Source organism: Cryptomeria japonica, chromosome 9 (genome assembly GCF_030272615.1).
Source record: "Cryptomeria japonica chromosome 9, Sugi_1.0, whole genome shotgun sequence".
In the NCBI taxonomy this organism is placed as follows: domain Eukaryota; kingdom Viridiplantae; phylum Streptophyta; class Pinopsida; order Cupressales; family Cupressaceae; genus Cryptomeria; species Cryptomeria japonica.
The window spans coordinates 170,245,647-170,263,857 of NC_081413.1; the positions used below are offsets into that span (position 1 = coordinate 170,245,647).

The 18,211-nt window shown below is 35.0% G+C and overlaps 1 protein-coding gene across 4 annotated transcripts in view; it reads right to left on the bottom strand.

Moving 5' to 3' along the window:
- LOC131037958 (uncharacterized) overlaps positions 1-18,211 on the bottom strand; it is a 100,507-nt gene that overhangs the window by 40,030 nt on the left and 42,266 nt on the right. For 2 of the 4 annotated variants that reach the window (XM_059211041.1, XM_057970232.2), the window contains 3 exons: positions 16,070-16,185; positions 15,897-15,966; positions 6,827-6,926 (listed from right to left, as the gene is read on the bottom strand). In XM_059211041.1, the coding sequence (XP_059067024.1) occupies positions 6,827-6,926; positions 15,897-15,966; positions 16,070-16,185 (286 nt within the window). Of the gene's footprint in view, positions 1-6,251; positions 6,697-6,826; positions 6,927-15,896; positions 15,967-16,069; positions 16,186-18,211 lie in introns of those variants that run through there. The other 2 variants (XM_057970239.2, XM_057970247.2) reach the window with 2 other exon arrangements.

The window sequence follows — 18,211 nt, forward strand, 5'->3', positions numbered from 1 at the left end:
GCTATTGACCAGATTAAGGATCCATTTCCCTTTTTATATTTCTCTTAGTATTTTGTTTCAATTTCATTGTCCTTTAATTGTTCAAGAGCAAAAAAAATACTTTTGTCACATGTCATGTGCCTTGAACAATTGCTATCAACATATTATCTATCTCTTTTGTTTTGTGTGTGTAAAGATTTTTGAACAAACTTGGATTCTTCTTTATTTTTTTTCTCTTGCTTCCTCTTCGAAACCTTAGATGATTCATCCTTTCTTTTGTCAGGAACATGCGTGGATCAACAAAAATAGTTCTACAAAAACATGTTGTGTACCTAAAATTGTTACATTTGTATCATAGAATGTTATAATCAATTAGAAGAGCAAACTATTTATTATTCGTTTTGGTGAAATCAAGATTATCCCTTAACAAATTCTACAATCTACTTCTTTGTGACCAAAATGATTGCATGAAAAACAATAGCTATGAAAAGAATGATGGAACCAAGTTATATGTGGTTGTCTTTGAGAAAAAGGCCTTCAGAAGTTGTCTTTGTTTGCCTTTGAAGGTGGATTGTTCAATTGTGAGACTTTATTCTCCTCCTTGATCTCATTTTTGTTGTCATCTCTTTCGGTGGATTTCTTGAGAGCCTTGATGTAGCTTTTCATCTTTTCTTCCTCTTCCTTTTGTGGCAAATCCATAGCTTTAGAATTTGTAGCCCCCTTTATCTTCTCTTGATCTTCAACAAAAGCAATAAAAATCTTATTGAGATCCAGTATTTTGATATTTTTGTCAAACTTCAAGGTTCAACTCACTTGTTCAATGGATTTCTCCAACTCTTTTCGTAAAGAAGCGATTTCAAGCTCCAGTTTTTCTTAATCATATTTCTTTGCCTTGCGCATATCTCTTGTCACCTTATCAATCTGTTTCGCCTCTTCTAATTCTATTTTTAGATCTACATTTGTCCTATCTATTTTTTCAAGATTTTCTTCAAGCTTTTCTTGAGCTTCACTATCCTCTTCAATTCTTATCTTTTGTTTCAAAATTCTTTTCTTGGGCTTCTCGTTCTCTCTCTAAGCATGATGGAGTTCTTCCTCAAGATCTACTTCCTCTGCATCTTCATTGGACACCTCTTTTTATCCTTTCTCTTCACATTTATCATCCTCGACTTCCATTGCCATGAAGAGTATTTCTTCTCCATTATTGCTTGAACTTTCTTTGTTGCTTCCCTTTGATGAGCTATCTTCTTTTCTTGAATAAATACTCTTTGTTTTTGGCAAAGTTCTTTTCAATTAACCTTGCTTGTGGTTCTTTTTTATCATGCTTTCTTTATTCCTTTATGTAGTGGTCATCTTAATCCTTGCTACTTTCATTCTTATAATGTGGACATTTAGAACCAAAATATCCTATTTTACCACAATTAAAGCATTTGAATAGTAACTTACCTTGATATTTTCTAGATCCTTTCTTTAGCTTTCTCATGAAATGAACTTCATATATTTCATTGCATAAGCTCTCACTCGGTTCACATACCTTGTTCTTTCCCTTCCTTGATTCTTTAAAAGTTGCTTCTCTTCAATCCTCATTTCATAGAAGGTAAGGATCCCATGCAACTCATCCTTTATCAATGTATCTAAATCTTTCATTTCTTCGACTGTCAAAGCTTTGAAATCAAACTTTAAGGGCAGAGACCTTAGTACCTTTCGAACAATTATGGCTTAATCAACTACTTCTCCAAATCCTTTCATTGTGCTCATGATTTCATCAACACAAAGCAAATAATAGGCCATGTTCTCTTGTTTCATTTTAAGGCTTCCAAATTGTTTTCAATGGGTTTGAAGCTTCACCTTCTTCACTTTAACATCTTCACAAATGTTCAACTTATCTCATGTCCTCACTTGATTTGCAATGCATAACCATCACAAGCTTGAATTTGAATAATCCACACAAAATCACATAGTTAGTGTTTGCATTGTTCTCTTTTTCCTTCTAGTGTAACTCGTTGGGGGAGTTGACAAGGGTGTGTAACCATTTACCACCAATTACCAACTGTCATGCCCTCAAACATTCAAGTTGATTTTCATCCCTATGCTACAAAAGGCATTATTTGTCTCATCATAGAATGGTGCATTGTTTAATGAGAATCGATGTCGTTGCTTGACTATTAGGGCTCTTATAGTTCTACCTTCAAGTGGTTAAGCTATATCAGAAGGAACCTACTCACATACCAATTCAAGAACACGCGATTATACTGAAAAGGGAGGTGAACCAATATAATAACAAACTTTTACTTTCCAAAACTTGATTAGTCACAATGCATGCTTCAAAACTTAATCAACCACAAATGCAAGAGCTAACAAGTAGGAATACAAAAAGAAAACATGATTTGCGAGGAAACCCTTGCAAGAGAAGACCACAACAAAATGCTACTTTTATATTAAAAACTTCTTACATTCTTTGTAAGCACCAACCTATTTGAAACACCGATCCCCACAACCAAGCACCAACTCAACGAGAGACATCAATCTCTTTGAAAAATGAAGCATCTACCTCCAAAATAATGGAGTAATGAGTATTTGATCTTATTGAATCAGATTTGATCCTCTTCCATAAATTTGCTCACTCTTCAATAATTTTTGCTCATTCGGTTCTTAAACAATATATTTATAGGATCTTAAACAATCTACTCATAAGGTCTAAAACAACCTACTCATAACGTCTAAAACAATACGCTCATAAGTTTGAAATAGTCTTCAATAATTTTCGCTTACATGTGCTCCTTAGATCTACTCTAAGATCTCTAAGGTCTACTCAAATAAGCCTTGAATGAGAATGATATTCAATGAATTGCTTGATAATTTCAACCCCAAATAACTCTTATTTATACGAAGAAATACACCCCTTCACTAAACAATTACATCTCTTAAAACAAGTCAACCAAGAGATCATATTATATCAAAAGCAACCCAACATAGGATGTACCAACTAAAGGGATTGTCCCTCATCACCATAATATTTAAATAGTACCCATACATGGGTTGACCCAAGAGGGGTATTGACGACAACAAAAAATAATTATTATTTGTAATTTAATCTCATCAATAGATATGCAATTAAACTCCTTGCCAAGGACAACTCAATCATACTGCCATAAATTTGGCATAGGCTAATTCTCCATTAAATACACCATGAAATGCTCTTTGACATCAATGACAACAATTTCCAGCACATTTGGTTATGTATCTCAATTGAAACCATCATTTATCATGTTAAACTTTACATTACACAATCATTTTGATAGAGAACCTTAACATAAACTAGCATTCCAAATATTTGTCCTGACTTTATCTAGGTGCATTTTAGCTTGTCTTTTAATGATTACAGTTATTGATAGTTTTTGTAGAGATAGATGTTTGCTTAAGGAGTGGTTAGTTAGTTAAAGTAGTCCTAGGTTTATTTTCTTGAACAATATGGTTTATATAGCTTGTGTGCCCCCTCGGACTTATTTTAATTTTGTCAATTGATAATAATGCTTATAAATACTATTATCAATTGATAGCTTGTTTGGTTATGTTGATCTTAAGACTGTTTGGTTATATAGTTATGGCGGTTTGGTTGTGGTATTAGGTGTTTGGTTACTTACTAAGAGTTAGCTTCTAGTGTTTTCTCTTGGCACCTGGCTATGTAATGGCAGAAGTTGTATTGTTGCTACTATGTTTTGTTGTTTTGTGTTTGTTTCTTTAAGGGTTCAAGGCCCTTTCCCTGCTTAAGTAATCAAAAACATTATAATTACTTCATCAAGGCAAATATTGACATCATTTCGTCATGGAAGGTCGATATTATGCTTGATATGAAATTGTTGTACTTATTTGAAAAACTTTGGAAACCTATTTTCCATACCACTTACTTATAGATTTGAAAATGCTTTGTGCGTATTACTTGGCCAAGCAAGGGGAACCCTCGGTGAAGCTTAACAAACTTGCAAATAGTGATAAATGATTAACAATTATTGAATAGTAATGATTAAGTTGTTTTTGGAGGGAAAAAAAGTTGAAAACCCTGATTATGACGATGATAAGCACTGTAAATGAAATTGTAAACAACTTATTTTTTATAATTTAATAATTCAAAAGCATAAAAATCATCCAAGCTCAATAATTATATTCTAAATACAATAAGATAGCTTGTAACCTATAATTACCGTAACGATACTGCTCTATTCTAACACCTAAAGAGTAATTCCAATACCTTATTAAATTTATATATGGATAGAGGAAAGATTAATAAATTTGACAAGCATGGCTAGGAGGCAAAAAGTATTAATATTAAGAATGCTATCTTGATTTGTTTTTTATATTAATAAGCATCAAAAACAAGGGTGTTGACCCTTTACACTAATAGCCCACGAACGGCATTAACAGTAACAGCACTTCAGCAGTAAACTAATAGAAACATACCTATAATAACCAAAAAAACTTAAACAATCTTAGCAACAGATATATAAAACGAAACAATGTCCTAGAACTAGCAAGAGACAACAAAAAGACCATCAAAAACTAGCCTAAACAAACTACTTGAACACATTGCTCCAATCTTCAATGAGGAACTTAAACAATTCCTTGTAGTTTCCTTTAGTATCAGTATCCTTTCCAAGAACCTTCTTCTGCATGAGGCACATTGAGGTAGCCGAGCTATGCATCACACGCAAGCTAAATCTGGAGATACTCACCATCTTTTGAATCTTGGCAAAATGGGGCAACTTAAAACTAAGCACTCAACACTTTGCAAGCTAAAACAAGCTAGAAACAACGTATTTAGGGCCTTAGAAATAGTTGTCTTTAAAAACTTATAAACATAGAAGTGGCAATAATTAAAAGTCCATCTCCGTAAATTCCAAATGTGCTAGTATTTTTCCCGTTGTACCAAACAACAGATTGTGGCAAGATTTTTTGCTCTGCACATCGCTACCGCAAGAAATATCAAATGAAAAATGTTTATTTTTAAAGGCAAAGGCAACAGTCCTTCCAATAATAATCCTGCACAAAAAGTGATAACATCATTCTTTTGAAATGATCTTATACAAAAGCCATACAAGGTTGCCATGCACGGGGGAGCCACCTCATCATTGTGACCCTAACCTTAAAATGGGGCTCCCACCCAATCTTGCAACCATCCCCACAATCCCTCGAATCTAGAGTCCATGGCATCTATATCACAAAGGTGACCCAAGGTCACACACGGTCTTTCGCATGTATCCCTATCAGCATAATTGTCCACAGCCACCAAGCAAATGGCCAAGTGTATACAAGGCCCCACCTCCTTCGCCACCTAGGCTTAGCCCTTTTCCTACTAGACCACCCCAACTTGGTGACCCTCCCTATAGATAGTTGTTCCATTGTTTTGAATCATGCGGCAATACAAAACCCCTTCCCATATTGATTTGTTATGTTGGCAATAGTTTCAAGTATTTTTGACTTACATCTTCTCATAATTGTTCCTAGCTTTATAGAATATAAATTTTAGGACATAATTTGTAATTTATGAAATAATATAACAGTATGTAAATTTTCATCTATATAAATGGTTTGCATTGACCATTGGGCATGCACAAAACCCCCCAAAGGAGAAACGCAAAAGGCAACCAAAGCATCTGGAATGCACACAAAAAATGTGACAACCAAAATGCAATGGTTGAATGTAAACAGTTCCATGGGAGTTACTAGAATTAAATTCTTCTTCTATGTTCCATGGACCATTTAAATAGTTTGTTTGTTTTTTTTTTTGAAGTAATGAGAACACAAACAAACAAACAAGATTAGGGATTAGTTTTCTCTCCTTACGCATTGCAATACATGGGTTTGCATGTCAATCATTCAACGTATCATCTAACAAATACACAACCCAATATCACAATAATACAAAACAAAGGCTGAAGCCACACGAACTTCATAAAGAACCATTAACCAGCAAAGGCTGAATCACAAGAACCAACATATAACCAAGATCTTCCATATACCATTCCATCTTTGCATGATGATTTTGTAACAGACGGCATTTACGAGTACATTTTCCTAACACCAAACAATATCATAATGCTAGTTCATTCAAGGATTACATTAAAAGACTAAAAAATTTAGAATACCCTTTCAACCCATATTCAGCAGCACAAAGGTTAGTTTCATATTTGTTTAGCCAATGCCAACAAACTCTTGAGCCTTAATTCAAAGTAAGCCCCATAGACTAGTTCCTTCCAACCAAAATAGACTCCCCCAAGAAAAATTAAATCATTCAAATAATTTTATTTTGTTCGTACTGACTGACCTTAAAAGCTAGTAGTGTGCATGCATCTTGTCAGCCAACTTCCCCAATTTGGCATGCTCCTCCCCAAACCCAAAAAAGCATTTCCCTTCATTTTGATTAAAAAGCAAAGGAAAAAATATGATATATTAAAACAATAAATATGATCAAAGCTAGAAAAGCAATAAACATGAAAGTAGAACCAAAAAAATATCATTGGCCTTTACAATAGTAGGGGCACATTCATTCCCTCCAATAAACATATCATGCTTCCGTAACCGAAAGGGAACCATGTAAATTTACTAGTTCATCAAACGCAAGTGTTGGAATCTTCGTGCAGCCCCACTGTTTCATCTCTTCACTAAACATAACCCTAACCTCTCCTCTCACGTTTTGGAAGCCCCATCCTTGCTTTGGCATATCTTAATCTTAGTTAAGTTCAACACTATTTAGACTTGTAAAAGCAATTTCAAAATATATTTGGGTATTGGCCAATTTGCAAAATATATAAATTGAGAACTAAAAAAAAAATTATAAATTATAAAATCAAACCTGCACCTTTAGGATACTCGACTCGCATGCCAGCACGATCAGATGAGTATAATGTAGCATTCTGGAGTTGATTTAAAGCTTGTGTTGAGCAAGCAGTGTCCTGCACAAAACCAGAATATGTCTCAGTATCATACAATCAAATTTAAAATCTTCCATTTAAGAAATGGAGGAAAAAAATAAGACCATATCTGATGAATTATCATCTATACTTGTTTAATAAGTTAGTTAAGCAAACAGATAAATGATTTATGTGGACCATGCACATACCCTGATACATTTGCATCTTTTTATCCCACTTGCTCACTGGCCAACTTCACAAATTAATCAAGATTGGCTTTGAAAAGGAGGTCATAATAAATCTAATGGCAACTGGTCTATTATAACATTATATACCATATCATAATAAATAAATTTTGAACATGAAAAATAAGGCATTAAAAGATTTTGCACATCAGCCTCACAGGTGGCCCAGCACCGTGTTTGTTAGTGTAACGTGCAGTAAGATTGACTTGAGACACCTTTTGCCAGCAACACGATCTTAATGCATCTGACAACCTTTGGTTATTAATGAAGGAATAAAAATCGAATCCTTAGTCAGCCTCATTCATGTGATTACTTCCCCGTGTCATGTATACAACTGCAGTTCACATCCTGTAGTAACTTTAACAGTATACATCATTGTGATATCATTGAGCTCATTGTTTTACACTTAATATCTCTATATCCCATGCATCTCTGTTTTAAAAACCTTTTTTGAGTGGAATATCAAAGCTGAGCATTCTCGATTCCCCCTTCCTCCTTATGGGCAGGTTGAACTTATACCTGGAAGCAATATTGCTTCCCCTGTCCAGAAGAGAAGCAGCATTAAGTGTATAGTTTCACAGCATAAAAAATTAATGAGGACATCCTATTGTGAGCAAGCACTGGGAGAAGATATGATTGTGTAAAATCACTACCTACCATAGTGAGATCTATTTTTTTACATGGTACAAGTTCTTAAATGTCTCTACATGGCATGACCCTAGAAACTTCATCTGAATAAGTACCTTGATGGTCTGTGTATCTAATCAACCTGTATCATTAATACATGAATCCACCATCACATTCCTTGGAGAACTTCAGGGATTGAACCAGATTGATTCTGTTGAAATCATCCTCTTACAGCCTATGTAAGAATCCCATGAAGATAACATATACTTTTAAACTCTGAAGAGGCGGCATCTCTATGAATCTCAATGTACATATACATAGTACTTGATACAATGTATATATATGTAGTACTTGATACAATGTACATATATATAATACAGCATATAGATACTGCCATTGGGTGCCTAATCATCTTGATTAGATCCCAAAAAAATATAAAAAACCTTTTTTCCAACCTTCAAAATAATTTTTTTGGAGTTCCTTAGAAAGACCCATTCCTACACAAAATCGGGCATAGGTAGTACAGACCCTGTTAACAGTCTCACTAGCCAAACAGATCTACTTCTCAAAGATATTAGCAATGGTAGACAGCACTGAAGATCCCCAAATTATAGAGATCAATACGATAGCCTATTCCATATAAGTCCAAAAAAGAACGAGTCATATTTGGTGTCAACAGCAGGAATCCAAGGTCTAATGTATAAAATATGACCCTTCAGATCCCACGAACCACTTTGCATTATTGATTCTTTGTCCTTAACAAAATCAAACTCCAAAACTAAAAATTCTCTAGCACACAGGTAAATAAAAATCCCCCCTTCCAAGAGGTGCGTCCAATATCTAGAGTCCATTCATGGAGTTTAGTTAGGTTGGGCTAATGTTTGTGGAATTTGCAAATGAGTGTGTGATCAATCAAGAAATCCTCCCATTCTACAACCCGTGTCATAGACATTTCTATAATACATGCAAGAGATAGAAGGTACATTCATGGAGTTTATTTAGGTTGGGCTAATGTTTGTGGAATTTGCAAATGAGTGTGTGATCAACCAAGAAATCCTCCCATTCTACAACCCGTGTCATAGACATTTCTAGAATACATGCAAGAGATTGAAGGTACATTCATGGAGTTTATTTAGGTTGGGCTAATGTTTGTGGAATTTGCAAATGAGTGTGTGATAAACCAAGAAATCCTCCCATTCTACAACCCGTGTCATAGACATTTCTAGAATACATGCAAGAGATTGAAGGTACATAGTTGAGCCCATGCCTGAAATTCTACGTCACTGAGATTTTGCCTCACATTCCCACACTCTATGGGAGAGTTGTGAGCATGGCTATTACAACCTTGAACCTGCATAACAATCTGGGAGCCCATCTGCCTAGGTTTGCGAGGGCATCCAAATAGGATCCCTGCCCTAAAACCCCAGCGCTCAAATTGAAGACTGTAATATGGGAAGAGTTTTCCTCCTCTTTTCCCCCATCATGAGCTGTCCAGTCAATGCCAATGTCAGAGGAAAATCTATTTCCATCGCTAAAGTAGACTCTTCTGAAGAGGCTGTCACTGCATCTACATCCTTCAACAACCCACCAACGTATTGGCCCAAAGAAATCATATTTATATTAACCACACCAAAAGAGTCCATAGGTTAAGAAGATCAATCCATGGAAGGTTTTGAATTGGAGCACAAAGCCTTTGGTGAGGCATAACCAACAGAGATTTCCCTTTCATCCACAAATCCTTTGTTGAGTTCTTTGATAGCATTGTTCACCTCTTCAATCTTCTGGAACCATATAAAACCATGCCCTTTATGGCAACCATATTTCCAATCCTTTTCCATACAACTAGCTATGAGAGTGCCATATCGAACGAATGAGTGGAGAACATTGTTTTCTATGAAATAGAAAAAGCCTCCAGATTTTTTAATACACAAGTATCTCTGCTAGAGCTCAAGAGTCATCGCAAGAATTATATCATAAATACAAACATATTTGTAGCCTAAAAATAAGAATCAAGTTTGGAATACCACAAAGCATCATATAATAAACAAAACCACCATAAAAATTAAAAATACTACTTCAATGTCAATTTGTCAAACTCGAATGTCATGATGGATGTTCATTGTACAATATTAAGGATCGGGCTCACAACTTTTTGTTTTTCAAAATGAGAAAATTAGTTTGTTTCAGTGTTTCAAATGGTTTAGATAACACTTTTAGTTTAGGGCTTACATTATTTTGTCTTTTAGTCAAACATATCAAAACAAAATTAAAAATACCATTTTTAATCAGAAGATTCCCACAGATTTGCCCCAGTTTTGACACAGTTCTTCCAAGCTAAATCTAGGCCTGTTTGACAGGACCCTGGTCAGCCCCTCGGGCAGATAGCACCACCACCTGGACCAGGTTCATATCAGAACCAGATCAGGGCCTGTGTGCTGATGAATCAGTAGCTTAGATCTATATCATTCCACCTTCTAATGGCAACTATCATTGCTGGCATACCATCCATATTAACTCACCATGGAAAAAATACACATTGACATTAAGGCATTTGGACTCCCATCATTTCATAGAAGCAACTCTAAAAAGGGTTCATCTCATACACAACAGAGGATTTTTATTGAGATCGCAAAGAAAATGAGCAGTATCTATAAAGCCTGCCAAACAATCCCAGAAACAAACAAATTGATCTTCAAATACAATATGCCAATCATCATCATACAATTAAAAGCATGTTCTCATTGCAAGGGGGCTGATCTCATCGACAGAGTAATCTCCAAGTTATCTCTCTGCATAACTAGCATATCCTTTATGTATACAATCACCATATTGCCTACAGTTGTCCAACCATGTGAACAATGAAAGTGTGTGCCCATGTGTGTTTTACAAGAAAATCTACAATGATACTCCAAGGTATTACAGTAACAAACTGAAAAAGAAAAATAAAAAAAGTAGTGTCTTCTCAAACTATCAGCAACAAATGGTGAAATATAATAGAAATTAGCTAAGTTGCTGAATCGTGGGATTTTTCGGGCGATTCCCTGTACGAGACGTACCGGAGTCGGATTCTGAAAAGAATCTCCTGTGGGTGCATCCAGGGTTCGTGTTTTTGGATGCCGAAATGTTTCTGAAATGTTTAGTGATTCTAGTTTGATCTTTTTGATATTGAACATTGAATTTAAATTAGTATGTAATGTTTCAAAATTTGAAATTTGTAATGGTTTTGTTTAGCATAGGTATATGACATTCTAAATATATGTGTGTGTATATACATACATACATATATGTATGTATGTATATGTACATATGTACATACATATATATATATATTTACACACACACACACACACACACACACACATATATATTATGTTTAATATATATGTATGTATATAACTATATATAATGTATGTGTACATGTGTATGTACCAAAAACGTACCCAGCCCCCATAAAAAAATTTACCGTGCCAGCCTTTCATACCCACGCACCCGTTTCCATTCCTATACCCGATTCGGCAACTTAGGAAATTAGCTTCTCATCTAAGTGTTCACATCTTCAAGCCTCTGTTTCTCATTCAATATTCGGCATCTAAAAATGCTTTTGCTGTTGTTTTCTTTTTCTATTAAATTCAACTTATATATATATGCACACAACAAATGTTCAAATGATTCAACCACAAAGTGCCTAATTCTAACAGAATTCATTGCTGTCATTGTGTCAAACCTTAAAACAGATCTCATGCAAACAGTATTATTCGCAGCAATAAAAAATGGAACGATTCTCAACTACTCAGAACAAATTTGTTGGCTATTTTTTAAAAAGGTTGAATCTCTAGAGAGATTCTTAAAAAAACGATTGTAATTAGTATCAATTTTTCAAACATTAACCTACACGAAGCACCACATAGAATAAAATGCAAAGAAGGTGCGCATGGGATGTGTTGGTGTGAAATTATATTCACGCATTATCATAAATTAATTAAAAAATGTTAATTAGGGATTTATTTCCCCTATTATTAGTTTATCAATCTTGTGACATGTATCAGAAGAGTGTTGTTTCACTTTGTCTATTCTTGGCAAATAAGGATGTATATCATTCTTGTATTTTTCATTTTGTAAATAATGGAATGAACGAATGCACCTATTCTCATTTTGCATCATCTCTGCTTTTTCTCATGTAGCAGCCCTCTCTTGTATAGAAATATTACTACAGAGATCCCTGACTCCTGTAGAGCTACCTATCAGCTCTAACATGGTATCAAAGCTCTGCAACTTTCTTCTCGTTTTAAGGGTTTTCATCAGTGTTTCAGAAAGTGAATTCTGGTGCCAAAAAGACTTCACCATTGCACTCAAATAACGTCAAACATCCAAGATCCATATACAGGATGTCAAGTTTTTTGGGCAACTTTTTTTTTTGGTCATATAGCCTTTGTGAATAGTGTTTCTGATGTAAATAATGTTTCTGGCATGAATAGTGTTTCTAACATGAGCAATGTTTCCATCTATTAACAATGCTTTAGCCTCTTTTCTTCATGCATAAGGAGCCAGTTTTCTTCTCGGAGCTATAACTTTTCCTTGGAATATCAAATTTTCGAGTTGTTATAGATGTTGGAAAGATGGTTCTAAACACTTCGTAATGGTGCAGATGATTTTTCCAAATTTTGCCATATGTGCCTATTTTTGCTGATTGAATTCTAGATTGCCTTTTTTAGCTTCTAAACTCATTTCTTTTGCCGAAAATCTCTAATTTTAGAGATTAAATAGGCATTGGAAAGGTATTCACAAACTCTTTGCATCCATTCATGTAGTTTTTCCAAATTCCATCCCCAAGTATCTTTTATTCAATTTGTTAGTTTTATGCATTCTAGTTGATAACATGAACATTTAGCACATGGCAAAATTATGTCTTTTTGGGTGGACTTCATTTCAGCTCTTTGATTCTACATTTATTTTTGTTGGTTGTAATCATGTCTCATTATCTATGGAAAGTTAAATGTGATTATTGTAGGAAGAAAAGGCATACAATAGATGAATGCATGCTAAAGGAACTTAATGATTTAAAATTTGTTTATAAAGTTTATGAATTGGGCCAACTTTGCATAGTATGGAGCATTAGTTTGCCAAATTCTTCTAATCGGACATCTGTTAGTACATCTGACATTCACACTCAAACATCTTGTATGTACACATCATTTAGGGATGAGCAATGTAATCAAATGACATGCATTGAGATCTCTACTCCATCTGCATCAGTAGTTGCTAATTCAAAGTTCAATATTGCTTGTTTGAAAGCTCAGTGATTCTTTGCAGCAGGTCAATTTTAGTCTTCCAAATCCACCTAATTGAGATTCCTATTGATTCCTTGTTTGTGGAGTCTCACATTTCTGATTTGGAGGATTGACGGCAGTAATGTCATCACATCTTCTGTGTTTCCAGATGCAGTTCAAATTTTGCCCTCCTAATTACACTTCTCTATTGAGATTCAATTCTTATTTTGGAGTAGACATCTTTTTCCAACATGAGGACACCAAAGTTCCAATCAGAGGCACCTATTTGGATTTGGGTTCCCTATTCATCCATATTATAGGAATGACTTCTACATTCACCAATGGATTTGTTTCTTCCCAAGGGGAGGAAATCTGTTTGTAGCAGAGTAGCCAGAAACTCCTTTGTCCCTCCCTGGGCACGCCTATCTCCGTATCCGTTCCTGTATTCGAAACAAATACATATCTGATACAGCCTGTATACACATTGAATAATGTACCCACATGTGCCCAAAAAACCTTGATTTCCAACCATGCTAGATACTATGTGATTTGTTTTTTTTTTAAATTGACAGAAATCTTTCTAGATTTAATTTTAAAAAACTTAATTCATGCACTTTTTGATAAAAATTTGGTATAAACAAAACCTACACCAAATGAGAAAGACAAATGAAATGTTTTTCTATTTGAGTGACCCATTTTTTTGGTCATCTTCCAATGCAACTCTACTATTTTTGCATATTGTAAAATGTTAAATCAAGTTATCATTATTTATGTAGCAATTATGTGTCTATATTGCTTTTGAAGTAATGAAAATCTCATCAAATAACTTAGAAAACTGTGTTAAATATGTGTGTGTGTTTTTATGAATGATGTATCCAGCCGTATCCATATTGGGGGTCTTCAAAAATGGCCGTATCCGTATCCGTGTCCATGCAACTTTGGTTTGTAGGCAATGGATTGTTTTCTGTATTCAAGCATTCACCATTGACATTGGAGTCACTTCTTTCTGGAGGGGACACAACATCCCATCCATTCATTCTCTCTTATTGGGGGCCTGTACATAACTTTTTTTTCTCTCTTTTAAAAGGGTTTTCTCGCACTATATTTTTCTCCTTTATATCTTTCTTTATAAATAGGTACCTGACCAGGCCTTATTACCAGGGCCCATCTGTTCTTTTAGCTTATAATTGTAGCCTCCCTAAATTGCACTTAACAGGAGGTGCTGGAGTGAAATTATATTCACACATTATCAAATAATTTAATTAGGAGTCTTAATTAGGAATTTAATTTCCTATTATAAGTTTTTCAATCTTCTGACATGTATCATAAGATTGCTTTTATACTATGTCTATTCTTGGCAAATGTGAATGTATAGCTTCTTGTACTCTGCATTTTGTGAATAATGGAACGAATGACTGAATGCACGTATTCTCATTTTGGATCATTTATTTCTAGCTTTGCTCTTGTATAGCAGCTCTCTCTCATGTAGAAGATATATTGCAGAAATTCCTGGCTCCTGTAGAGCTAGTTATCAACTCTAGTGGGACATGCAATCAAACGTGGAAGAGAGAGCTCCTAATCACTGGCATGACATGAGAACCAATCATTCTTGGGTTCAGGCAAGGCTCCTTGAAAATAAACCAATGTGGGATTTGCCCATCACCCAACCCACTTATGTAATGTTGATAGCTACTTTTTGGAGTGAGAATAATTAGTCATTCTAATAAGTTGGTGTGACTTTGCCAATCTGGATCAGTCGGTAACTAATCTTAAAACCAACAAACTTATTAACCTTGGTAAAGAATATTCTCAAATATTCCCAAACATTTCTGATTAAAATATATATACTGTCCTCAATTTATTATCAGAGGCAAATTTACCAGATGTCTTTGATTCAATTAAGTTTCAAAATGTGCATGCAGTAGATACAAACCATCCAAAATCGTTTCTATGTAATTGAGGATAATACAAAACTGATTATCAAAAAATTAGGGAACCACAATTTTGCCAAACTAATTTCACAGATAGGACAATAACAAAGACAAATAAGAATCTGAAGCAACAGAAGTAGTAAGAAAATGTGGTTCACAAAGCTCAGCACACAAATGTAAGTGATAACACTGCAAAAAGGAGTGATAATAACATTAGAAAAAAGTTAGGGTTTATTACATCCTGCCTCTAAACCATTGTTGATTTCACAGCAAACAAAACATTTTTTGGTCCAATAGCACCCTCTTCAATGCAAGATAAATTAACATGTACTTCATTATTTCCAAATCTTGTTTCCCCTCTTTTTCAATCTTGACTCAATGGTATCCCCACATGTATTAATCTTCCTGAAAGCCTTTCCAATTCATCAGTCCATGCAACTACCAACTCGAGGCAATACACAATTTGCTGCACATGTTAGGCCTCAAAGCATATACCTGCATTCAAAATCTTAAACGTAGTCTCTTCAATTTTTCCCATATATAGCTATTCCTATTAAGAGAGTATTCTTCATTTAAAGTTTCAGTTTGCTGAATTTCCCCTGTATAAAGCTCTTACAATTTGAAATCTGAGGATTTGAATTTTCCCAAATTCAAAGTGCACATTTTGGAGGGCTTCGTATTACAGGATAAGATCAGGTCAGTCTGCATACCATTTCAACATGTGATATATAGCATGCCCCTCACACATGATAAATTTTATATAAGTTACATGATTGACACAACTGAATCATTTTTACACTATCTTCCTCCAAATTTCTGTCTAATAAAACTCAATTGAACCACGATAAACAAAGTTACTAATTGGAAGCAACAGATAATCTCAAAATTTAAATGCATAAAATGATCAAAGTGCTAATTTCAAGCACCAAAGAACCTTTATACCTGGAAGTCAACAAATGCAACTGGCAGTCCACCTCTAATTTGCATCTTCAGCTTGAGGAATCCTGCGCATCTGTTTATGAAAGAAGGAAAGGAGAATTAATTTTTGCATATTGATTTTTTTCAGATAAACAAAAAAGTACTAAATTGGCATTGCCAAATTTTTTGAGTCAAACCTTGAAAGCACTTGAGTCAACTCATCCTCAGAGCATGTTGGCCCAAGATTAGCTATGAAAAGAGTTGGACAAGGGGGATTGCCACCAGTTGCAGAAGTTGATGCTGTTGAATGTGCCTTGAGACAGTCAAAAATATGCATCAAACCGTGAAAACTGATATAAAAAGCTGCTAATAATATTTTTTCTTGCATTGTAATCACTGTCAATGCATGCATGATCAATAGCAAGTGTTAAGGAATGGTGCATAAAAGTGCACGGTGCTTTAATGATGTGCATGATCTTTGCAATCGTTGATGTCATTCTAAAGAAGATAAATAAAGCCCTTGCAGAAAAATGTTTCAGGTTGTTAGCTTCTGCTACTAAGTCATGTTCTTGTGTTCCAGGTGATGCTTGTTCCCAACCAAACTATTCTTCTATATAGTGATTAATGTAAATTGCCATAAAAAACATCAAACTCCAGATGGCAGAAATATCTACAAATATATTCTAGCTAATATGGAACAATTTTAATCTTAAATTACATTAAAAATATATCTATGAAGTTCTCACTATTATTTGACATTGAACTTTTGTCAGTGTTCCACAAGGAGATGAACCCGGAGATCTGGGTGGCATCCCTGACTCCCAAGGGCTTGAGGACTTAGACAGGACTATACAGCGGCACAGCCTACTCCATTTTGATTTGATGCTTAAAACAGAAAAGGTAATCTTTTGAAAAAAATAATACTTAAAAACCCTAAAAATCTAAAAGAGAAAGGATTGCCATTGCAAATTTGGTACATTGTTATTTTTATTTGAAGTTTCGGCTACTTTTAATTTGTTTAATTAGTTTAAACAGATATACAAAGTGTCAAAAATGAAAGATGGACTTAAAAAAACTTAGATTCCATACCCTCTCCGACTAAATCACACCTAGACAAGACTAGATTAGAGTATGAGACTACAGGACCTATGAAATCCACACGACAGGGTTTGTAGCACATGGAATGCACCCACGAAGCTAGTATTACTAAAGGGTTGTGAACTTGTGAGAGATATGAACACACAATAACGTGTCAATTCAGTAACTAACCATTTCACGGTCATAAAACATTCAATCAAAACAGGAATAGTGTACATATGATCAATGATCACATAAGAATTGGGATCCTGCTCCCCCCCTTTCCTTTCAAAATTGGAATACAATACATATATAAATGCAAGATGATTCAATTAAAAACAATTCAACTTCCCATGATGGAATTTGCTTATCGATTCATATTCTGCTGTTGTGCTTCAACTTTGCCCAGTAGCATGAGAAGTGGTTGCTTGAAGAGTGCACAACGCCCTTGTGCAGGGGGATAGTGCATGAGACTGTTGTATACAACAGCTGTGAAGAAATACTCTGTGAAAGTTATACAGGATAGTTGTGTGTGAGTTGTGCAATCTGCAACAGCCAGATCATTTGCCCTTTCTTGAGGAACACTGGCCACAAACACACCTTATTTTAGTTGTGGAAATTTAGAGTGAAGCTGCTTAAGATGTTACCTTTTAGCTTGCTTAGCATGTTGTTAAGACCTGACAACTTAAACGAGCTTGTGAATGTCCTTAAAGGATGCACATCATAGTGGTGTCAATAAGTTGGTTCTTCCACACAAATTGCACATCCTCAGGATCTAGTGAAATGGACTGTCGATTACTACAGATTCTAGCAGTATCAGAAAATAGGCTTGATTATCTTGGCATTAGATAGCGGTTGCAATCGCATAAGGCAGGACAAATAGGACAAAAGCATTTTCTCCAACCGTGCATGGAATGGTGTAGGGATCATAGCTGACAGTCATTTGATCTTCCTGTGAGGACCCTTTAAGTGTTTGTTCTTTCTATAGTTGCAGCTGAACATCGCCACCCTTTTGGAAATGATGGGATGAGCAACCCAATGAGAATCATGGCACTTCTTGTACTTCTGCTGCTGGTGTTTCAAAATTCATTGAACCTACTGATGCACTTGTTGAACATGTCACAAGAACCTAAATGCCATGTCCATTTCTTTTACCTGCACAGATGATTACAAAATCAATGGTGAACAATGTCTGACGTCAAGGGATGCTGCCATATAAAACTCAAGATAAATCTGAAATGAATTGTTTCCATCAAGCTGTG